We start from the raw sequence: 25,316 nt of genomic DNA, 5'->3' as shown, positions 1-25,316 counted from the left end.
GCTGTTTGTGTGAAGAAAGTTCCCATCCAAACATAAGAGGCAGGAATATTGTTCTGTCAAGGGCTTATGAATAGCATTTCCCATTTATTGAAATCTCCAAATAAACTCACAAGTTCTATTTGTAGGAGGATGTAAGAGCAGTCGGGTTTCCCTTTGTTTATTCAATTAATTTAAAATTTTAAAAGCAATATTGTTGAGATTTTAGGACAAAATTAAAAAGTTTTTATCCTCTTGAGCACAAACATTGTTCTTTTTTATACTTCTTTTCAGTTCTTCTCATGCATATTTATAGCTCTGCATATCTACAAACAATTTAGTTTTTTAGCTGATTTATTATTTATAGTTTTTCATGTTGTTAAATATTCTTCAAATAATATGTTAGTGGCTTAATGAATATAGTCATACTAATTTCTTTGATTTTTAAATTGTTAAAATTTATAAAAAATTACAAATGAACTTTAAGCATCTTTCTATACTTTACCTCATTCATTTTCTGTGAAAAAGCAAGGTACATGTATTTTGTTGTAGGTCATGGCTCATTAATTTTGGAAGAAGACTTGGTAAAGTAAGTGTGGTATTTTTGTAATTATGATAAATATCAGATGGATGACATATGTTTGATTTGGTTACAGGTTGTGAAAATCTTAGAGAAGCATGATCCTTTGAAGAACACACAGGCAAAATACGGATCTATCCCTCCAGACGAGGCCAGTGCTGTGCAGAATTATGTAGAACACATGCTCTTCTTGCTTATTGAAGAGCAAGCCAAGGATGCTGCAATGGGACCAATTTTGGAATTTGTAGTCTGTGAGAACATCATGGAAAAACTCTTCCTTTGGAGCTTGAGACGAGAATTTACTGATGAAACGAAAATTGAACAGCTAAAGATGTATGAGATGTTGGTCACCCAGTCCCACCAGCCTCTTCTTCACCATAAACCCATTCTGAAGCCCCTGATGATGTTGCTGAGCTCCTGCTCAGGAACCACCACCCCTGCTGTGGAAGGGAAGCTGGTTGTCCTGCTCAATCAACTCTGTTCCATCCTTGCCAAAGATCCATCCATTCTGGAACTCTTCTTCCACACCAGTGAGGACCAAGGGGCTGCCAACTTCCTCATCTTCTCCCTTCTGATTCCCTTCATTCATCGGGAAGGGGCAGTAGGCCAGCAGGCACGGGACGCTCTGCTTTTCATCATGTCTCTCTCTGCCGAGAACAGCATGGTTGCCCATCACATTGTGGAGAACACCTACTTCTGCCCAGTAAGTTTCACTCATTGGCATGCTTTTAGCTTATTTCCTTTTTTGGTCTTTTCCTCCTGCGCTAATGCTAAATACTTTTTCACTCCTTTGCTTTCAGCAAGGTGTACTTGGCACCTTTCATGGAAAAATGTTTATAAGAAATCTTTTTGAGGGAGGAGAGACATCTAAGTTGAGATGCTATTTGGCTGAGCAGTGCTGGCTTGAAATAAGCCAACAGAGGAAGCCATCTGTACTATAATTTATTGGTTCGTTTTTGTTGTATTTGAATGATTTTAGTTTTTTCTTAGACCATATCCTGAAAGATTGATAAGACATAATTTCTGTATTCTTAGCTTTTCAGGGTGATTTTATACCATCAAATTATGACATGTCGTAAAACCTTTCATAGCTTTCATGGGTTTTGTTTGTTTTATTGTTTCTCAAGCATTGATTTTTTTTAAGGAAATGCTTATTATAAATTTGAGGCAATAAGAAATGCCCTACTCTGTGTTGTGTCTTAATCCTTGATATAATGAGAAATGAAATGCAAGACTTTCTGTAAATACAAGAATGTCTCAGACCAGTTACAGCTCAAGAAAATAATTGGAATAATCTGAAGCTCTTAAAATAGTAGAGCTCTGATGTCTGTGGATGTGTGAGTGAGTGTGTGTGTGTGTGTGTGTGTACATGTGCACATTGTTTTTGGAGGGGTATTCAAATAACAGGTTTATAGATTCATGTCTTCCAGTTTATTATATAAATGTGTCAATAGCTGTTTATACTTTTCCAGTCCAATGTACAAACCAATATCTTATTTTCTTGGTCTATTCTAACAATTAACTTATTATATTTTTTTGGTAAACTTTATAGCCTTATTAACTACGTATGATTGTGCTGGAATAGTATGTATGAGCATTAAATGGATTTTGTGGAAAAGAACAGGCAAATTTCCGTAGGTAGATTAGATTCATTGCTAATTTACACATTTATAAATCCATGTCAAATGTGTTTGATTGTCACAGGAGCATGTGGTTGTGGTGTTGGGGATATTATTGTGTAGGGGCCAGGGTGCCCCTAATGTCTAGTAGTTTGTTGGATGGTCCTGTAAATCAAAGAATTGATCCACCAAAAATACTAATAGTAAGCCTGAATTGAATAATTGAATACTGCATTTTACTTTAAGGTTCAATAGCAGAAAGGTGGCAGCAGTCAAAGTATCAGAAGATGTGTTGCGCTGAGCACATCTCCTGTCCGTGACCTCTTTAAAGTGTTAAAAAAGCAAAGATGTCTGTTTAAAGACCAAAGTGTTCCTGTTCCTATTGATTTCAGTAGCTTACTGTGCATCTGAAAATTGGACAATGAATAAGGAAGATTAAAGAATTGACCCAAGCCATGGTACTTTTCAGTTGCTTTGTAAATATTTGAAAGTTGGGCAGGGTCTAAGGAAGATCCAAAAAGAATCAATGGCTTGGCATTTTGGTGTTAGAAACAAGGACCGACTGTACTATGGACTGCCAAAACTCCAAACAAATCTATCTTGGAAGATGTACAGCCAGGTGCCTGTTGGAGGCAAGAATGATAAAATTTCATCTTAAGCACTCTGGACATTTTCAGAAAAGAACAGGCTTAATATGATGGCACAGATGAATAAAGTTCTGGACTTCTCATTCAACAAGAAATCTTCATTCAACAAGAAATCTTCATTCAATCCCCTTGTTCCATTGTCCTTGTCCTTTTTTTAAAGAAAAAGCCATCAACCTGGGAAGAGTAGAGAAATAATGAAAGAGAGGAAGACCTTCAGTGAGAGGGTTTGTTTGACACAGTGATTGCTACATCAAGGATATCGTGAGGATGGTGCATGATGGGGCAAAGTTTCAATCTGTTGTTTATAGGATCGCTGTGAGTTGTAGTTGATTGATGGCACTTAACAGCTACTAAACTATGACTCCTTTTACTGATAAAATTAATTCACCTATTGTCTTGTGAATATTTCTTTCAGAGCAAATAGATTAGTAAAATTTTTTAAAAATATTATTTTCATTAATAACTGTAGAATGCCTTGTATCTTTTCTCTTCACTGGTTTCTAACAAAAAAACAAGGAGATTGAACAAAGATTTCTATTTGAATGAGAAGTGTAGAACTTTACTCATCTGTGCCAACATAGTAAGTCTGTTCTTCTTGAACAGTTCAAAAGCTTTTTTTTAAAAAGAAAATTAAATTTTATTATGTGTGTGTGTGTGTGTGTGTGTGTGTGTGTGTACCGTCAAACCGTATCTGCCTGGTACAGGAGAGGATTGCCCCTCCTTCTCCAGCAGAGCATCTGTTGGATTTGAACTGTGTGCCTTTGGGATTGCAGTGCAGCTTCTTGTCACTAGGCCACCAGAGCTCCCTTAGTTCAAAAGCTTTTTTAAAAAAACTCTTTCTAATGAATATTATTTAAGCAAAAATGAACCTCTCACCCTAAATCTAAGCATCTTTACTGCCTTTATTTCCTATTGGAGCTCTGACAGGGAACGCTGATGGTTTGACTATAGAAAGTTGCACCACTAACCCAAAGGCCATGCTGGCTGATGACTGGAATCCACCAGCAGCTCCAGAGGACAAAGAAGATTGAGGTTTTCTGGTGTAATTTATAGTCTCGAAAACCCAGAGGAAAGCCAGCTATGGGCTAGTTCTAATTCAATAGCAGTAAGTTTGTTTTATTTTCATCTTACAGTTTCATAGTTTGGAAGTCCAGCAGGTTTCATTGAGCTAAAATAAAGGCTATCAGCCACGCAGTGCTCTTTGCTGGAGACTTGAGGGCTATGATAATAGCTTTGTGGATGAGAACCTGTATAAAGCCCGTTCCTGGAATGTGAAGATTAGTCCTCTCTATATTCCCACTTTTTCATCATTTCTAGCACAGCCCCTCTCCCCCTTCCCATGCAGCACTGCCTCTCTCCCTATGTCTCTAGCTTTCTAGGGCTAGATCACACATTAACATTTAAGATGCCACTATCTTTGGGTTCATTAATTAACTACGACAACTCACAGATTATCACAGGTGATATTATCACTACTGGTTTTATTAAAGTAAAAAATGCTTAAAAGTAAAAGGATTTAGAGTCTAAATTGTGATCAATATTAGGACTCAGTACAAACACACGGTCCGGGAAGGATACCAAGGCTGAGCTGCCATGCCAGAAGGAACATGATCCTTTCAGTCATCAACCTGGACACTTTCCGAGACTTAGTGTTGCAGGCTTCTATAGGTTAGTCCTACACGATAAGTTAACTTGTGCTTCTTGAGATTGATGTTGGCCTTCCAGGTTAGCCCTTTCTGACTAGGTCCCACTTCACAGCAGAATCTTTGGATTCTGGTAGTCTTAGACCAAGTTGTCTCGGTTACTCCAAAGGTTATGTCTCCAGATTCAAGGACAAAGACTATATAAGGTTAAGTGCAGAACTAGACTTATTAATCTTACAAAAGGAGATTTTATTGCTTCCTTATCCAAAAGAAGAAAGCTGGGACCATACTTCATACTATGTGTGAGAGTTAACTCAAAATTGGTCAGTATGAATACTAAAACCACAAAACATCAGATTAATGCTTTCTGACCTAGTTTGTAACAAATAATTTCAGATATGACACCAAAGCACAAGTAGTAAAAGAGAAAATAGTAATCACCAAAATTTAGAATGTTCGCATATCAAAGGCTTTATCAATAAAGTCAGGAAAGGAACTAAAAACTGGAAGAAGTTTACTGGGATCCATACATCCATCTGTTAAGGATTTGATATCCAGAATACATAAAGAATGCCTGAAACTAATTTTTTAAAGGAAACAAGCCGGTAAAAATGAGCAAAGGACATGAGTAGCCATTTTAGAAAGAGAAGATATAGAATTATTAAAAGTATGTAAAAAATGCCCAATATTATTAGCCATAGTTATTGTTAGGTGCTGTTGAATTGGTTCTGACTCATAGTGACCATATATACAAAACAAAACATTTCATGCTCTTCTGCCATCCTCAAAACCACTACCGTGTTTAAGCCATTTGTTGTAGCCGCTGTGTGAGTCAGACTTGTTGAGGGTTGGTCTCTTTCTTGTTTTGCTCAGCCTCTACCAAGCATAAAGTCCTACGCCAAGGATTGGTCCTTCTTGATAACATGTCAAAAAAAAGTGAGATGAAGTCTTGCCACCCTCACTTCTACGGAGCATTTTTACTGTACTTCTTTGAAGGAGTTCTTTCCTCTTCCTATGGTCCATGGCGTATTTAATATTCTTCACCAGCAGATGCATCAATTCTTCTTGTCTTCTACTCATTGTACAGCTTTTATGTGCACATAAGACAATTACAAATAGCATGTCTTGGGTCAGATGCACCATAGTTCTTAAAGCAACACTTTGAATTTTAACATTTTAAAGAAGTATTTTATAGCAGATTTGCCTAGTGCCAAGTAATTTTGATTTTTTTTTTAAATTGCTTCTTTCATGAGAGTTAATTGTGGATCCAAGTAAAACAAAAATCCTTGACTACTTCAGTGTGTTTTATGTTTATCCTGATAGGCCTAATGCCATACTCTTCATGTAGTTCAACATCTGAGATCATTTGCTTGTAATACAGATTAAATAACTATAGGGGAAAGATACAATCCTATATATCCCTTTTTCTATTTTAAATCACGCAATATCCCCTTGTTCTGTTCACATGACTGCTTCTTGGTCTATGTAGTTTCTATATGAGTGGAATTAAGTCTTCTGAAATTACCATTTTATCAGTGTTACACGTAATTTGTATGATCTACACATTTGAATGCCTTTAAGTAGTTGATAAAATACAGATATAAACATTTTTCTGGTGTTCTCTGCTTTCAGTCAAGATTCATCTGATATTCTGTTTTCAGTCAAGATCCAATCCAGCAATGGCATCCATCATTCTACATAATCATCTGAAATCATCTTGAATTTCTGGAACTTTCCTATTGATGTATTGTTGCAACAGTATTTTTAATTCCCTTCAGCCAATTATTTTTGCATGTGATATTAACGATATTGTTTGATAATTTCCTCATTCTGTTTCATCGTTTTTTTTTTTTTTGAATGGGCACAAATATGGATCTTAGTTCATTGGTCAGATATCTGTCTTCCAAATTTTTTGGATTTTAAATCCATTTTGAGAAACATCTCAATTGGTATTAATTCTGGAGGCTTGTTTGTCAATGCCTTTAGTGCAGGTTGGACTTGTTCCTTCAGAACCATTGGTCCTTACTCATCTGCTGCTGCATTATAAAAAGGTTGAACATTGAGTAACGTTTTTTCCTTCTGTCTTCTTTTGATGATTTTTTGTGAGTTTTGATGCACAAATAATAGCTGGTGATTAACTAGGAATTAGTAATTAATTCTTCTATCTTTTGATGCTTACTACGTTGTTCAAATTTTTCCATGTAATTTTTCAGTATATTTGCAACTCGAAGTTTAACTTTTTCTCCAGATCTTTTAGCTTCAGAAACTCCAAGTGTGTTCTTTTTAAAAATTTTCTAAGCACTGTAATACTTTGTCTTTGAGAGCTGCTCTTTGCAGTATTTCATTCAGCCCTTCTACTGCATGATTTCCCCCGTGTTTTAGCCATTGTGTATTTAGGAATGTGCGTTAGAGTCTCTTCTGATACCTGTTTGGGATTTTTTCCCCCCTTCTTTCCAGCCTTTTACTTTTTTCAAGCATGATGTCCTTGATATCATCCCCAAATTTGTCTAGTTTTGGATGATTATTGTTCAGTGGGTCAGACTTATTTTTAGAGTCTCTGTCTTTAGATATAATATACTCAGGATCGTAATTTTACTATTATAGACATTTTCATTTCCTTCAGTGTTAGTGTGAATTTGTGCAGGAGTATTTGATGGTATGTTCTGTAATAGCCCCTGGCCTTCTTCTCACGGATAATGTTGAGTTCTTCATTATCTCTGTTCCTAAATATAGTTGGAACGATTGCTGTATATTCTGCTGGTGAGGTCAATGTATTCACTCACCATTTATGTTGTTGGGGAAAAAAACAACCTGTTACTTGCAATTTTAAGTCACTGGTATTGCAAAAATCTATCATGCAGCCTTCATTATCATTTTTATCACCAAGATCAAAATTTCTAAGTAGGAGTCCTTCTTCGTTTCCAGCTTTCATATTCTAATCACCAGTAATTATCAGTGCATCTTGATTTTATGTTTGATCAAGTTCAGACTGATGAAATTGGTAAAACATTTTAATTCCATCATTATTGGCATTAGTAGTTAGTACATAAATGCAAATAATAGTCTTATTAACTCTTCTGCCTTTTAGGTAAGTGTATAGATGTTATCACTGACAGCATTCTACATGAGAATAGAACAATGAACGTAATGCCATTCCTCTCCAATTTATCATTCCTGGCATAGGGGAACTTGTTACTGCTCAGTTCAGAATGGCCAGTACTCATCTATTCCAACACGCTAGTGTCTAGAATATCAATCTTTATTCCTTCATTTCATTTTTATGACTTCTTTTTTCTTAGATTCATTCTTTATGTGTACTACATTCTGATTACTAATTGATACTTGCAGTCATGCATTCTAATCAGCTTCATGACATTATAAAGAAGTAAGTCAAAACCACAGTGAGGTACCATTTTGCCATTCATAGGATGGCTATGATTTTAGTGGAAAGCAAGAATTGGCAAGAATGTGTGTAGTAAAATTAAAACTCTCACCCTTTGCCGGTTGTTGCTAGGTACCAGCAAGTCAAGTACGACTCATAGCGACCCTATGAACAAATTCTGGGACATCCTCACACTTTCTGACACACAGAGCTCATTGAGGCAGTCACTGTGTCAGTCCACCTGGCTGAGGGTCTTCCTCTCCTTTGTCAACCCTCTGCCCTTTCCAGCATCATGTTCCTCTCCAAAGAAAAGCCCCTTCTAGCAACATGTCCAAGGTATGTGAAGCAAAGCTTCATCATTCTTACCTTTAAAGAGCAGTCCAGCTGCACACTTTCCAAGACATATCTATTTGTTCTTTTGGTTGCCCATGGGATGTTCAGGTCTCTTCTTCAGCACCACAACTCAAAGACATAAGTTCTTTTTCTGTCCTCCTTATTCATTGTCGAGCTCTCAGATGCATAGCAAGTGATCAGCAAGACTATAGTCTGAATCAGACCTACCATAGTCCTCAAACTGACATCATTATTCCTCAATAATTTGGAGAGGTCCCTAACTGCATATAAGGAGAATGTATCTCCTTATTTTGTGACTGCTAGTACCAAGGGTGTTAATTGTGAATCCAAGCAAGATGAAGTGGTTGACAGTTGCAGTTTCCTCTTCATCCATCATGATACTGCCTATTGGTCCAGTGGTGGGAATCTTTGTTTCCTTGACATTGAAACACAATCCACACTGAAGGCTGCTTCCTTGATCTTCTGCAACAAGTACTTCAAGTCCTCCTCATTTTCAGCAAGCAAGGTTATTGATGAGTCTCCCTCCAATCGTGATGCCACACTTCTCTTTATAGAGTCCAGCTTCTCAAATAATTTGCTCAGCATGCAGACTGAATAGGTGTGGAGAGAGAATACAACTCTGATGCACTCCCTTCTCAATTTTAAGCTATGCTGTGTTCCCCTGCTCTGTTCTCACAGCAGCCTCTTGGTCCAGGCATAGGTTCCACATGAGCACAGTTAAGTGCTCTGGGACTCCCATTCTTCTCAGTCTCAGCCACAACTTATTATGATACACACACTCAAATGCCTTTGCATAGTCAATAAAGCACAAATAGATGTTCTTCTGGTATTCTTTACTTTCATCCAGGATATCCCTGATATCCCGGGTGCCACAGAATTTCAAAATGGTACAATTTCTATGGAAAACAGTTTGATGATTCTTTAGAAAACTGAATATAGAGCTACCATAAGATTCAGCAATCTCAATCCTATGTGTATACCCAAAGGAATTGAAATCAGGATTCAAAAAGAAAGCTGTAAACCTATGTAGTACTATTCACACTAGTCTTTCACTCATTCACTACCAATGAGTCACTTCCAACTCATTGCAACTCTATTGAGTTTTTCAGCCTATAAATCATAAAGGGAGGAGTCTTCTCCTTCAGAGTCACTGGTGAATTTGAAGGGTAAGAGAAGCATGGCCTTTGGGTTAACAGCACAACTCTATATATTGTACCACCAGAAGGCTGGTCTAGTGTGCAGGAATTAATAAATCACTCCAAATACCTTGTATACACGGGTATCTAGAGTTAGTGGCAAAATTTGAATCTGAGCTGTGGAACTCAGAGTTCCATGTGTTTTAATTCATGACCTTCTGTATAAATAATAAATTACCAAGTCTCCCTAGAAAGCACTAAGTATAAAGAAAAGATGAGAAGATTGGAATTAAGAACACAGATTGAGGCAATGCACATAACTACAAAGAGATTACATCCAAACTAGTTAACAACATATTAGTGACCACACATTTGTAAGGGGGTCCTTATGGCCTAGTGGGTAAAGAGTTGTGCTGCCAACCCAAAGACCCAACCCAAAGACAGTTTGAATCCACTAGCTGTTCCATGAAGTAAAGGTGGACAATCTCCTCTCATATGTTTTGGGAAGTTCTGGTGGCTTAGTGGTAATGAGTTTCAGTGCCATCCCAGAGACACATGGTTTGAATTCACAAGCTGCTGCCCCGTGTGAGGATAGTCTCCTCCTATGTGATTTACTGCCTTTACTTGTTGAAGGTCAGCTTATGAGTTAGCTCTGACTTGATGATATACAACAACAACATCACAGTGATAAAAAAAAGGCTAATTAACCCATTTAAAAATCAGGAAAGAATAGGAACAGGCAATTTCCAGAAGTCAATAAGCAGAGGAAATTAGGTATAACTTCCTTAGAACCAGGGAATTGAACCCACAATGAGATGCTAGAGAATACTCATCAGATTGACTAATCTTTAGACAAGTGATAGCATAGTGTTTCCAATGGTAAGGAAAAATAGAAACTCTTGAGAATGTAAATGGGTGTAATAACGCAATTACATTCTGGCAATACTTAGAAAACTTCAATATTTGCATGACGTTAGACTTTTGCATCCCAATATCTGCCATAGAGAGATTTGGCATGTATGTATTCATAAAAAAGATATCTTCAAATTAACAAGTTTCAATAAATGAATGCTTCCCTAAACATGTTCACCAGGTTGTGCCAAGAAATCTGGAGGACAACTACCTGGCCACCTGACAGAGATCCATATTTATTCCCATTCCAAAAAAAGGTTACCTGAGAGAGTGTTGAAAGTATCAAATAATATCACTAATAACACATGCAAGCAAAATCCTGCTGAAGGTTATCAAAAAAACAGCTGGAACAGTATATCGATAGAAAGCTACCAGAAATACAAGCTGGGTTTAGAAGCGGTCATGGCTCTAGAGACATCATTGACAATATCAGATGGATCTTGGCAGAAAGCAAAGAGTACAAGAGGAATGTATATTTGTGTTTCATTGACTGTGGAAAGATATTTGACTGTGTGTATGACAACAAATTGTGGCTAACCTTGAGAAGAATGGGAACCCCTGAACACTTGATTGTCTTCAGTATGGATTGAAGCTGAACATCAAGAAGACCATGATAGATGGAGAAAAGATTGAGGTTGTTAACAATTACTGCTTGCTCGGCTCCACAAACAACGCTCCTGGTACCAATAGTCAGGAAATCAAAAGATGAATTGCATTGGGAAAAATCTGCTGCCAGGAACATCTCTAGAGTACTGAGAAGCAACGATATTAGTCTAGAGACTAAGATGCACCTGATCCAGGCCATGCTGTTGTTGTTGTTGTTATGTGTCATTGAGCTTCTTGCCACTCATGGCAATCCTATGTATAATAGCCCTAAAACCTGCTCTATCCTCTGCCAACATATTGTCTCTGAAACACCTACTTTCATTACTGTATCAATCCATTTCATTGAGGGTCTTCCTCTCTTGTGCTGTCCCTCCACCCTTCCAAGCATGATATCCTTCTTCAAGGACTGATCCTTTCTTGCGATATATCCAATGTATGTCAGACAAAGCCTCAAAATCCTTGTGTCCAAGGAGCTGCTTGGCTTCACTCTCTTCAGGATGAACTTGTCTGTTCTCCTAGCAGCCCATGGTATATTAAATCCTTTTCTCTAGCACTGCAGCTCAAAGGCATCAATTCTCTTTTTATCATCCCTACTCATTGTGAGCTTTCTTACACATAGCAAGTAATTGAGAAGACCATGGCCTCTATCAGGCACACCTTCGTCTTCAGACTGATGTTGTTGCTCTTCAGCACTCTGGAGAGGTCTCTATGAGCAGACATTCCCAATGCAAATCATCTTTTGATTTCCTGGAAGTTGATACCAAGCGTGTTGATTATGAAGCCAAGCAAAATAAAGCTGTTAACAACCTCAGTCTCTTCACCATCTATCATGATGCCGTCAATCAGCCCAGGGGTGAGAATCTTTGTTTTCTTGATGTTGAGCTTCAATCAATATTGAAGGTTACAGTCATTGACTTTCTGCGGCAAGCACTTCAGGTCCTCCTTAGTTTCAACAAGCATGGTTGTGCCATTTGCATAATGCAAGTTGTTGATGAATCTTTCTCCAATCCTGATACCATATTCCTCCTCATAGAGCCTAGCCTCCCATATTATCTGTTCTTTATATACATTGGGAAGGTGGACATAGGATAAATCCCTGGCATACACTCTTTATTACAAACACCAAGGAGTAAGGAAAAACCAAGATAGATCTCAGAATAGACTGAATATTGCACTAGAGTGCCAAAAAGCCAAAGCAAAGGGAAGAAATCAAGAAATTAAGGATCTAACCAGAAGATTTCAAAGGCAGCGTGGGAAGATAAAGTATAGTAATGAAACGTGCAAAGAGCTGGAGTCACAAAATTAAAAGGGCCAAACTCACTCAGCATTTCTTAAGCTGAAGAAACTGAAGAACAAATTCAAGCCTTGGGTTGTAATTCTTAAGGATACTTTGGGCAGAGTATTAAATGATCCAGGAAACATAAAAGAAGATGGAAGAAGTATACAGAGTCACTGTACCAAAAAAATATTGGTGGACACAGAAGAACTTCATGAAACAACACATGAGCCTGTGGTGATGAAAGAAGAAGTTCAAGCTGTTCTGAAAGAACTGACAAAAAACAAGACCCCAGGAATTGACGGTATACAAATTGACATATTTCAATAAACAGGCACTGCTCTGGATACACTCACTAAGTTGTGTCAAGAAATCTGGAGGACAACCACCTGGCCAACTGACTTGAAGAGATCTGTATTTGTTCCCATTCTAAAGAAAGGTGACCTGACAGAGTGTGGAAGTTATTGAGCAATATCATTAATATACATGTAAGCAAGATTCTGCTGAAAATTATCCAAAAATTACTGGAACAGACCATTAACAGAGAACTGCCGGACATGCAGGCTGGGTTTAGAAGAGGCCGTGGTAGTACTAGAGATATTACAGCTAATGTTAGGTGCATTTTGGCTGAAAACAGAAAGTACCAGAGGGATGTCTATCTGAGCTTCATTAACTATGCAAAGGCATTTGTGTGGATCACAACAAACTGTGGTTAACTCTGAGAAGAATAGGAATCCCAGAGCATTTGATTGTGCTTATGTGAAACCTATACTTGGATCAGCAAGCAATCATCAGAACAGAGCAAGGAAACACTGCATGGTTCAAAAAAAATCCAGACCATAGTCTTCACAATTACTTGCTATGCTTTAGAGAGCTGGATTTTTACTAATGATGACAGAAGAAGCATCAATGCTTTGAGTTGTGGTACTGGAGAAGAGTCTGGAACATACCATGGACTGCCAAGAAAATAAATAGGAGATAATAAATTGGAGAGGATGCAACCAAGTCTCCTTGTAGCCTAGGAATTTGAAGCTCTGACTCATACACTTTGGGCATGTGGCCAGGAGGGACCAGTCCTTGGAAAAGGACATTGTGGCTGGAAGGGTGGAAGGACAGCACAGGAGAGGGTGAAGGAAAGACAGAGGGTGGTGACGCATTTAGTGGAGGGTTTAACTCTGTGCGTTAGGGTTGCTGTGAGTCATAGTGGACTCGGTGGCACTTAATGACAGTATTTTCTTGAAAGAGTGCATTAAAGAAATATCACAAAATGTTAGTATCTTTTAAATCTAAAAGGAGTAGGTTTCTGGTTTTTATTTTAAGTATTTAGTAATTAAAGATTTAAATTCATTTGGACATGGAGTATAATGTTAATGTTTAGAATTTTATAGATTTCACTAAGTAGCAATTGCTTTTATAAAAATGTGTCGTAAAAGACTGTATAGTTCATTAAAATTTGAGGGAAAACACTAATTCCATGTGACCTCATTTACTAGACTGGAACATGGAGCTGTTTTGTGTTAAGTTGCCTCTCAGGATAGATCCTAGACTCTTCCTTGTATCCAGTTTTCTATAATTACTTCTGACTATATAATTTACAAAAAAGGCCCTCTTTATGTTGAAGATAAAAGCATACTCTATGAACCATCTGACTAAGGACCACAATTGACAAAAAGCTTTCTGTAACTAGTATGATTGTCAAAGTGCATTAACTTTAGGCTGTTGGAAGAATAGTGACTTTTACAGGAATTGGGAACATTTTTGGAAACTTTTGTTGAGTTGATAGGAAGAACTTGCCAAGTTGACTGCTCCTTGATAGCAGTGAGGTAAAGGGTAAATCACAATATGTACTTTCCCAGGGAAAGGAAATTCTAGGGAACAATTTAGTGGAACCCCTCCCCCTCCCAACACCAAAACAACAACCCAAAGCAATGGTTGAAGGACATTCAACTCTATCATTTCTTTTTTAAAAAATCACATATTGATAATTAAGTCCTTACCCTTTGTTACATATTGGCAAGGGTAGGAAACAGTGTATACATAAATAAGAAATGCAAATTTAAAGAGTCGACATTTAGATAGATACACATCCAGAAAGTAGAAAGTTATTTATCCCATTTCCAAAATTTATGAGGCCTTTTATTTTGGCAGATTGTATCAAATGGTCCCCACCAGGTGTTTTGCTGCTTGCTTCAGACTAGAGCCATCTGCTAAAAATCTTTACATTTTGCTAAAATTAAAGTTTAAAGTTAAAGATCTATGGTCCCTGACATGTTCATGCTTGATGTTTTCATCTTTCTTTTCCCCACTGGAAGCATTACTGGGTGTAAACCATTATCCTAATCTCTTTCTGTGTATTTCCTGTACAGTCCTTACAACAACTCAAGGAAGAAACGGGAAACTTTGAAAACTTTAACAACTGGCCTGTTAAATAGCAGAGTCTAACTTCAGCTGGATGAAAACATCACCCGAGTTCTGATGCTAAAATCTATGGTCTCATCAAGTCCCGTGCAGTATTGGTGTCAGGGAATTTGCATTTTTATCTGCTATTATCCTTATAGGTTTGCTATGAGTCGCAAGCGACTCGACGACACATAACAACAACAATAACATTATCCTTATGGTTGAATATGCTAGTACAGACACTTAACACTCTCAGCTGCTAAATGAAAGGTTGGAGGTTTGAGTCCATCCAAGGTCTTCTCCAAAGAAAATGGTCTATTGTAGCCCAATTGGCCAGTGGACACCCTGTGGAGCACAGTTCTGCTCTGACTTGCATGAAGTCACTGGGAACTGGAATCCACTCATGATACCTAGTGTACAGATAAATGAAACATTTTGTAACTAATTTGTGGGTGTATGGTCAGGATCAATACAAGACAATTTAAAATGGATCTTACTGCTACCAAATTAGAACCCACCATTAACTGACCTTCCATTGGGTTTCCAAGGCTATAAATCCAACAGGAAATTGTTCATCTTTCTCCTAAGGAGCCACTCACTGGTGGGTTTCAGCTGCCAGGGATGTATGTGGCCTTCGGCTGGCAGCTCTATGTCCTTTACATTGCAAGTAAATTAAAGGCAAAAGTAAAAGACATAGCAGGTTCACAATCCAACTGCTACTTAGCAGGAAGAAGCTCCTTTGATTCCTCCAAACCCTATTTTACATCTTGTTTTTAGTAGTTATTAGCCTAGAGGGTAATGAATTGTGTTGCCAGCCCAAAGACAGGCAGTTCAAATCCACAGGAGGCTGCTCTGAGAGAGAAAGAAGGAAATCTGCTGTGCGATTTTACAGCCTTTGACAGCCTGCTGGAGCGTGAGGTATAAATCAGTTCTGACTCCACGGCACACAACATAAAAGCCCTGTAGGTCTTGAATCATGGAGACCCCATTCACAACAGAGTGAAAGGATACCTGCCTGATCCTGAACCACCCCGGGATTTGTTATGGATCACATCATCGCAACCTGTCGGGCTGTCGTAGCTGAGGTTCAAAATAGATGACTATTCTGAATAATGTTGTTGCTATTGGGTGCCGTTGAGTTGTAGACGACTCATAGAGACCCTGTGAACGAAAGGCCTGAGCACTGCTCTTAGGGTTTCTGGAGGCAAGTTATGTTGGAAGTGGATGCCACTCCTGCTTCTAAGCTTGTTTTAATCGGGGAGCTCCACCAAACACTGTCCACCATAAGTAACCATTATTGCATTTGACACATCAGTGTCACAGTGTTCAGTTTCACAGCAACCGCGAGTTCCCTCTGTACAGCAATGCACAGACCAATGCTATACCACCTAGAACAGTGTTTGACAAAAACCCATTTGAACCAGGCCTAAGGGCTGCAGATGAAAATCACCCACCTTGGGCTTGGTAGCATAACTTTCTGTCCACTAGGCCAACGTAGCTCTCTCTAGGTTGTTGTTGTTATTCTGAATAGATGACTAATTTTCTGATATAGATGGGCAGGATTTTCTGAGGGAGTAATATGCAAACTTCCACTTCCACATAGGATGCGTTGCTTTGAAATTGAACACAGGTCCACTCCTTAAGACAAGAACCCCATTACCCCTTTCTTTTTAGTGAGCTGGTGAGTGTTATAGACATCTATTTCTACATTTTCTTAAATTTAAAGTTAAAAACAGAAGTTAGTTGTACTGTTAAATTGTTGAGCCTGGAGAAAAAAAATCTACAAACCTTTTACTTTTTTGAGTGTAAATAGGGTGAGATGACAGATTTTGCTGAAATCCGAAGAACTGAGTTTCTTTCTGGCTAGCTATCCAAGAATGTGTGACTTGTATATTTGTAGATGGAATCTGGAAAAGGAAGTGTTAGGAGCTGTGCTTGGCCCACACTTAAGCCTGAGGTCCTATTTCAGGAAGCTTCAGCCTGTAAAACTGGGACACATGCTTACCATGTTGGGTCTTCCCATTGAACTCGTAAAGTTCAAAAAGGACTTATTGTAGAGGTTCTCATTGTCTTATATTACTAGGCTCTTTTAAACCTCTCGGTAAAATTTCACTTGGAACCTGTGAATGTTTTATATAAGGCACATTTCTGTTTTAGATCTCATTAAATTTATGTTCAATTTGAGATACTTATCAAAAAGGTCATTTTTCTACTGTTTTATCCTTCTGAAGACTAGTAAGTGATAAACCCTACTTCCTTTTCTCTCCTAGCAATGCGCATATTACCTTTATGTTTGTCAATCTGGAAAAAAATAGATTTGTTTTTTATTTTCTAAATAGTAATGAGAGCTCGGGTGGCCTAGTGGTAAGGAGCTGTGCTGCTAATCCAAAGGCACACGGTTCAGATCCACCAGCTGCTACATGCAAGAAAGATGTGCAGTCACCTCCGATGTGATTTACTGCCTCTTATTAGTAATTTCTGACTTAACAGTACAGAACAATAATAATAAAAAAACAACCCAGTAATAGGATTTTAGCTTAAAAGAATAGTCATTGCAAATACAGTTCACACTTCGTTTTATTTCCTCCAGAAGAATAAAATTTCTAAGAGAATAAATATGTTTATGAAAGTGTTCAGAAGACTAAGTGTATTATTTTCTTAGCAGGTTTTAATCCATTTTAGAGTAATTTGTGTCATTTTCAAAATTAGTTTCTTTATTGCAGTTCGACTACTCTGCTCCATCTTCCCATCATTCCTTATCTGAACTGCTGTTCGAGGTTATTGTTAATGGGAAGAAGCACTTTCTATTCCTTCTGTTTTCTAAATGCTAATGTCATCCTGTCGCTCTGTGGCATATTTTTCCTCTGATTTTCTTCAGGTGATGTCAGTGTTTTCAGCAGGCCTCCCAGAGCCCTCTCCAGCTGGATAGGATACTCTTTTTCTACACATCGTTTTCTGGCTCCTTAAGTGTACCATCAGGTCATGTTGCCTCTCCTGCCTCCTAGTTTCTATTGCATCTCCACAATCCCCTTTTTAATAACCATCCTTCCTTGCATTTATTCGTTTATTTTCTGTTCTCTCCATTCCACCTGGGGAGACTTGCTCACTGCCATTTCCCACACTTTCCAAGTTCCTGGCCAACGATCTGTGTTCTAGAAACATGTGTAGACTCGGGGAGTGTGTTTGCATTTAGAGCACAATTTTGGAAGCAAGCATTGTTAAGGATCTAGCCTTAAAGACTTAAAACCTCATTCTTAAGATTTTGATACCTTTTATTCTGCAGAGTTTTTTCTGCCATGTTTCTTTCCATTCTGAAGACCATGGCAGAGACATTATCTTAACCCTGCTTTGAAAGTAGCAGAAACATGGCAGGACCCCACACATAGCTGTCCCAAAGTTGATCCTTATAGGCAGGCTTCTGTTTGAATCTGATTCATGCTGTTTCATAAGATGCTTTGATGCTTTTCTTTAAAAAAAAAAATCCCAGACACACACACACACACACACACACCCCACCCCCAAACCAGTGAATATTAGGTATGTGTTATTTTTAATTACTGTCACTGATGTATGTAATTTGAAAATTAATGTTGCTGTAATTATATTGATATACTGAATAGTTATCCTCAGCTTTTTAGTCAGACAAATTAAGCCTGTCTTTATGAATTCATCTTCAAAGCCTTAAAGTGTTAAGGAATCAAGAGTATGCAGAATTAAAGCCTTTGTTCTGGGGTTAATTTAGCATGAGCCAGCAAATGTAATTGATTTTAATAAATGTGGCATCAAGATTCAATTTCTCTTGAAGGAGAACTTTTGGTCTCTGTTTTTTTCCTGCTGGAGGTTTCTAATTTTATAACAGGTATCTTAGTTAAGTCACATTCATAACTGAAATAAATATGATTTGTTTGGATATGTTGACAACCAGTTAAATACTGTAAGTAGCATACATTGTCCTTTGGGGCCATAGATACCCTGATTTTGAAAGAAGTAAATGTGCCGTCGATTTACTGTTGTATTCTCTACACCCAGTGTAACTTTTTACTATAAATATTTGTTAGGTGCCATCCCATTGATGCCAACTCAGAACAACCCTGTGGACAAAATAATAAAATATAATAAGTCTGTTATTATTTATTTTGCAATGTTGTCTAACAGTTACACAGCAAATATTGTATTGTTGATTTTGAAGGGTAAAGTCGGTTTAGATCACAATGATCCCATATACAACAGACTGAAAACCACTGCCATACTCACTATCTTTGCTATGTTCGAGTCCATTACTGTAGCCACAGTATTGGTCCATCTCAATGGGGAGTCTTGCTTTCCCCCCAACTAACCTTTTTCTTTCCCTTGTCTTGCTTTGAATCTCTGATTGTCAACAAAGTCTGGTAGGAATCTAGAATGATGGGCATTACCTGATTTGAGAGGACAAAAGTGGTTCCAGAGACAAAATTCTCACCACTGAGCCAATTGGCAGCACCGTAATAGATGGAGAAGAGACTGAGCTTGTTAACAGTTTCCGCTTGCTTGGCTCCACAATCAATAAATACTCTTGGCACCGGCATTCAGGAAATCAAAAGATGCACTGGGAAAGTATGCTGTCCTAGACAGCTCCAAAGTGCTAAAGAGCAATGATGTCAGTCTAAAGACTAAGGTGCACCTAATCCAGACTATGGTCTTCACAATTAATACTTGCTATGTATCATAGAACTGGAAAATTACTAAAGATGATAAAAAAAGATAAATTCCCTTGAGTTAGGCTGGAGAAGAGTATAAAACATAGACTGCCAAGAGGACAAACCCTCTCTTGGAGAGGGTGAAACCAAGTTTTCTCCTTGGAGACAAGAATTTTGAAGCTGTGCCTCACATAGTTTGGGCATTTGGCCAGGAGGGACTGGTTCTTGGAGAAGGAAATCATACTTGGAAGGGTGAAGAGACAGTGAAGAAGACCTTGGATGAGATGAATTGACACCGTAACTGGGGTATTGGGGGATAGGTGTGTCGGAATCAGTGAGACAGGCTCAGAATAGGGCAGGGATCAGACCTATTGTACGAAGGGTTGTTATGAGTTGCAGGCAACTCGATGGTGCATAGTAACAACCACCACCACCACCTTCTTCTTTGCCAAGCACTAGTGCTTTCTCTAGGAACAACACTCTCCTAATGAACTTTCTTTCTTCTGGAGCTGGTAAAAAGTAGGTGAAATGACTGGCTATTCTTTTGCTAAGACAGTTTGTTCTTCTGGTAGTCCATGGTATATTGAAAATTCTTTACCACAATGGGCAGTATCCTCCCATGCAATTTATAATCTCTGTAAAACCACTGATGGGTCAGCTATGAGCTGGTTCTGATTTGATTGCAAATAACTAAAAAACCACCATAAAGCACATCTATCAATTCTTATTCATTGTCTAACTTTTGTGTACATATTATGTTTGTAGTATTGTCTTGGCTCCAGTCAAATTCACTTCAGTCTTCAAAGTGACATCTTGCTCTTTTGAAAGAGATCTTTTGCAGCAGATTATCTTCATGTTCTTTGATTTCTTGATTATTGCTTCTATAATGGTTGATTGTATATCCAAATAAAAGGAATCACTGAAAATTCCAATGTGTCATCTTTTTATCATGTTATTTATTGGTCCAGATAAGGAATTTTGTTTTTGGAAGTATGACATATTGCTCTTCAATCTTCATTATTAAGTGCTTCAAGTCTTCTGCACTTTCAGCAAGCACCGTTATATCATTGAGACATTGTGTTTTCAATGAGAAAGGATTGAAGCTCTAAATGATTTACTCTTACTTGGATCTACAGTCAGCTCCTTGTCAGCAGTCAGTAGATCAGGAGATGCATTGCGTTGGGCAAGTCCATTGTCAGGGACCTCTCCGAAGTACTGAAGTGCAATGGTGTCAGTTTGAGGACTGAGATACACCTGATTTAGGCCAGGGTCTTTTCATTAACCTGGTATGTATCTGAGAACTGGACAGTGAAAAAGGATGGTAGATGATGAATTGATACTTTTGACTTGCGGTGTTGGAGAAGAGTACTAAATATCCTATAGGCTGCCAACAGAACAAATAGGTATATCTTGGAGAAAGTACAGCCAGAGTGCTCTCTGGAGGCAATGTTGGCAAAACTTCATCTGTAGTACATTGGGCATATTATGAGAAAAAACTATTCCTTGGAAAATAACATAATGCTTGGAAAGGTGGAGAGTCAGCTAAGGAGAGGAAGACCCCCAGCAAGATGGATTGACATGGTGACTACAGCAATCTGCTCAAGTATAGCAGAGATGCTGAGGACGGCACAAGATAGGATTCAGGTCTGTTGGTTGTCATAGGGTTGCTATGAATCATACTTGATGGCACCTGACAACAACAACAACTGAGTAAAGGAATAAATGAGTATATTACAATAGTAACAGTGGTTTCCACAGCCTTGCAATGTTCTGGATTATCTTTCTCTCATTGCCTTTTATACACCAAGGCAGGTTATCTGCTGCTTGCTAAATGCATGTGTTCTAGAAGGTTGTATATTCAGCTGCCTTTCTTCTCCTGATTCGTCCCTTTTCAGAATTCATTAGGGGTTGGAATCATGTTTTGTTGGTTTTCGTGTGTATTCCTCTCACTCTCAGCAGACCTAGGCCAGCATACGTTTTTCACATTAGGAAATTAGTAGCCCATATCAACTGTCTGTATTTGCCAGATACCTCTCGTGCTCCTGTTGCCCCTGCTGGAGTTGTCCTTTCTTATTATTTCTACAGGCTGAATCCTTCTTAGCTGGCTGTTGTATACCACCGAGTCGGAACCGACCCATAGCTGCCCCTATGGGTTTTCACAGGCAGTTAATCAAACAGGAGGAGATTGCCTGTCTTTCTCCTATGGAACAGCCGATACACTCAAACCTCATGCCTTTGGGATAGCTGTGCCGCTTCTTGCCACTAGGACATCAGAGCTTCCTGCCCTAGCTGGCCAGTACCCTGACACTTAAAGTGTAGGGACCTCTGGTGGCCTAGTGAGTAAGGAATTGTGCTTTCAATCCAAAGGCAGGCAGTTTGAATCCACCAGCTGCTCCATGGGATAGATTGGCAGTCTGTTCCCATGCAATTTATAACATCTGAAAACCTGCCAGAGAGTTAAGTGACAGCAGTGAGTTCAATTGAGAGACGTTGCCTACAGCTAATGTTATCCATGTCACCTGGGAATTGTTTGCTGCAAGTTAAGAACTTTGGAAAATAGTTGATTATGTTTTTATTTCTGAACACAGGTCCTTGCAACTGGGCTCAGTGGTCTCTACTCTTCCTTGCCTACAAAGCTAGAAGAAAAAGGCGACGAATGGCACTGTCTTCTTAAAGATGACTGGCTCCTTCTCCCCTCTCTTGTCCAGTTCATGAACTCCCTGGAGTTTTGTAATGCGGTTATACAGGTACCAAGTACTATAAAATAGCTCTTGATTATAGTGCCATCTTGAATGTGATAATTGCAAATTATCAGTTATGAACATTCATATTTTACATTTTAAATATATTTTAAGCAGTAGTCATATTTTAAGCATATTGAATGCCTTTGGATGAGTGAAAATGTTTATCATTTTCTGGAAGGTTTTTTTTTTAAGTTTTGAGGAAAAAAGTTATTTTCTTTATCTTCTGCATAAAAAAGTGTTAATTCTGTTTTGATTCTTCACATAACCATCAAAAATAAATTCAATTCCTGACTCTTTAAATAGATATTTTTAGCTTTTTAAGTACTTCAGATTATAACACTTTTATTTCAAGGTCTTATTGGTAGTCTGCAAAGGAAAACACTTTATTTTGCTTAATGGTGCATACTACATAAAGAATATTGTTAACCCAATTGAATTTAGAAGAAGTTAAGCATCTTCTTAGCAACACAAATTAAATTTTCTTTGAAATTGGCCTGCTTGGGGGAAAAAACAACTTCTGGACTTTTGTATATTTGACTTCTTGATTAGATTTTTTACCTTCACATCGCTTATTACTTGTTTTATAAAAAATAAGATTTTATGTATATTTAAGGAAGTGTAGAAGGTTGCCATCAAAAACCACTTTATTTTTATACATCATAAATATTACTTTAATTTTGGTCTTATTATGAAACCAAGTTTTCTTTATGGTGATTGTAGGGTGATAAATGTTAGTTATAATCTTTTTATCTACCAAATAGAAAAATAGCTTCTAGAAGAAAATGCAAGTAAATTAGTTTAGCTCCAATCTCATTTTTATTACTAAGTCAGAAGAAATTTTATTTGTGTACATAAGATAAGTGAATTATTTGTTAGGAGTTCTTTTAAAAAAATTGCAATCAACATTTTTTTTTCTCTTTGCAGAAGAATGTGGAAATAAAAACAATGGAGCTCCTAATAGAGCTCCTGTTAGTTCCTTCTAAAATGTGCATGTGGAAAGGAATGAGCAGTAATTTAAAGATGTAGTCTTACTTCTCTAGGAGTTGTTAAAGCTAAGCTAGGAGACATTAGTAACAGCAAGGAAATTGTCTGTTTCATACTATATTTTAAAACTGGAGCTGTACACTTTAATTTGGGGATGTTAATAAAGAGTTACTTATGCCTAATATATTTTGAGAAATGTCGCAGCTCTAATAATGCCTTTTTTTTTCAAGATAGTATCTGGGTTTTAGTAAAAAATTTTCTAAATGCTTTCCTTTCCTAAAGAAATGACTGCTAGAAATGACATCTTCAAATAGAGAAAATTCTTTCTGCTAGCCCTTCACTAAATCTACTCGTAAAGTCACTCTATTTCAGAGTATAGTTCTACCCCATAGTCCTAAGGGAGTAAATTTTTGTGGAAGCAGTCGGCTATATATTTCTCCTTTGTTTGCAGCTGATAGATTTGAACCATTGACTTTTTGGTTCACTTTAACCACTGCCCTATCAGTGATCCTTTTTCCCTAGTAAAATAGACAGATGTTCATAGGGTTAATGTGTGTATGTGTGTGTGTGCTTGTGTAATAGTCACAAATAAACTTGAGACCTGGGGCAAAACTTATAATTTTCAGCTTATTAATTTAAAATTATAATTCATCAGACATACTGAGAAGGAACCTTGGTGGTGCAATGTTTAAGTGTTTGGCTGCTAGCTAAAGGGGACTGTAACAGAAAAGACCTGGAGGTCTGCTCTCTAGTCAAGAAACTAAATGTGGCCATTCTGTGTACAGGTTGCTTTGGATCATGATTGATGTGATGGCAGACAACAATAAGAGAATAAAATCAGTTTATGATTTTCTTCCAAAGTGAAACTTTAAAATTACCATTTTTTTGGCTAATTGTTGCTGTTTATACTGGAACTATTGTTATTTCTATGTGGTGTTGAGTTGCTTGCAACTCATAGCAACCCCATGTACAATAGCCCTGAACCCTGCTCTATCCTGTGCCAGCTTTACTGTCCCTGACATACCTACCCTCCTTACCTCAGTCACTGAATCAATCCATCTCATCAAGGGTCTTCCTCTCTTTCTGTCCCTCCACCCTCCCAAGCATGATGTCCCTCTCCAACGACTGGTCCCTCACAAGATGTCCAAATTATGTCAGATGGAGATTCAGAATCCTTGCCTCCAAGGAGCAACCTGGTTTCACCCTCTCTAGCATAAACTTGTTTATTCTTCTAGCAGCCATTGGTATATTCAACGTCCTTCTTTAGCACCACAGATAAAAGGCACCAGTTCTCTTTCTGTCACCCCTACTCATTGTCTAGCTCTCTGACCCATAGTTTGCCGTTGCAAAGACATTGGCCTAGATCAGGCACACCTTAGTCTCTAGACTGGCCTTGTTGCTCTTCAATACTCTGGAGAGATCCCTGACAGCAGATTTTCCCAGTGAAATTACTCATTTTACTTTCTGGCTGCTGGAATCAAGAGTGTTGATTGTGAAGCCAAACAAAAAGCTGTTAACAATTTCAAGCTCTTCACCATCTATCATAAAGCTGGAACCAACCATCTGAAAAAAAAATACATGGCATTTTGAAATCTTAATTATTCTATAGCCACTGATTATTTACCCAAATTTAGCTTTGTTGGAATTCAGATTGTCCATAGAAAAGGTTTGACTAAAACAACATAAAGATTGTACTTTTTGCCTGTTTCGTGATGATGTGTGTCTTTCTTAGGTTGCTCACCCCTTGATACGCAATCAGCTTGTCAATTACATTTACAATGGATTCTTGGTTCCGGTCCTGGCTCCCGCTCTCCATAAGGTCAGTGATCAGTCAGCTCCTGTCTATGGCACAGGTGATGGAAACTGAGGAAGGTGAACAAACGCAGTTACCGTGATGGTGGTTTTGACTTTCATTTTCTTCTGATTCCATCTGCACTTTTTAGCAATATCAAACAATGGCCTTAGTTAAAGTATAATGTGATTTATTATTCAGTGTTGTGAATGTCAAGCAAGACGTTCTTGGATTGGAAAATAGATTCTTACTGTTTTGGGACTCTCTGTTATTCTGCCTTCTGAAGCCAAGTCTGGCATAAAGACTACATAAAGTCCCTACTAGGTAGGCATTGCAAAGGGGTAGTAAGGAGTAGCATACATATCATGAGTTTGCCATTTCTCTAATGGAGGGCTGTGGTGTTTTTCTTTTTATTTTAAGAGCTTTATGATAGCAAAATTTAAAGTGAAGCCAAGTTAAGGTCCATTATCACCCCTCTGATTTCATTTGACATTTTCATTTTGTATAATCATTCAGCAGCTGTGTTTAATTTTAAGGGTTTTAGGAAGATCCCGATGAACATAGAATTCTAACTTTAGTAGTTTTTTTT

At 37.9% G+C, this 25,316-nt stretch overlaps 1 protein-coding gene across 1 annotated transcript in view; it reads left to right on the top strand.

Moving 5' to 3' along the window:
- Positions 1–25,316, top strand: part of FAM160A1 (family with sequence similarity 160, member A1) — a 155,534-nt gene that overhangs the window by 8,386 nt on the left and 121,832 nt on the right. Inside the window, exons 2-4 of the mRNA XM_006884476.1 lie at positions 633–1,259; positions 21,796–21,954; positions 24,668–24,754. Coding sequence (XP_006884538.1) covers positions 633–1,259; positions 21,796–21,954; positions 24,668–24,754 — 873 coding nt within the window. The remainder of the gene's footprint in view (positions 1–632; positions 1,260–21,795; positions 21,955–24,667; positions 24,755–25,316) is intronic.

The sequence above is a fragment of the Elephantulus edwardii genome, unplaced genomic scaffold, assembly GCF_000299155.1.
Source record: "Elephantulus edwardii isolate Elephantulus edwardi_28Jun2011 unplaced genomic scaffold, EleEdw1.0 scaffold00034, whole genome shotgun sequence".
Taxonomy (NCBI): domain Eukaryota; kingdom Metazoa; phylum Chordata; class Mammalia; order Macroscelidea; family Macroscelididae; genus Elephantulus; species Elephantulus edwardii.
Note: the sequence above shows the minus strand (reverse complement) of the source record. Positions and strands in the feature narration are given on the sequence as shown.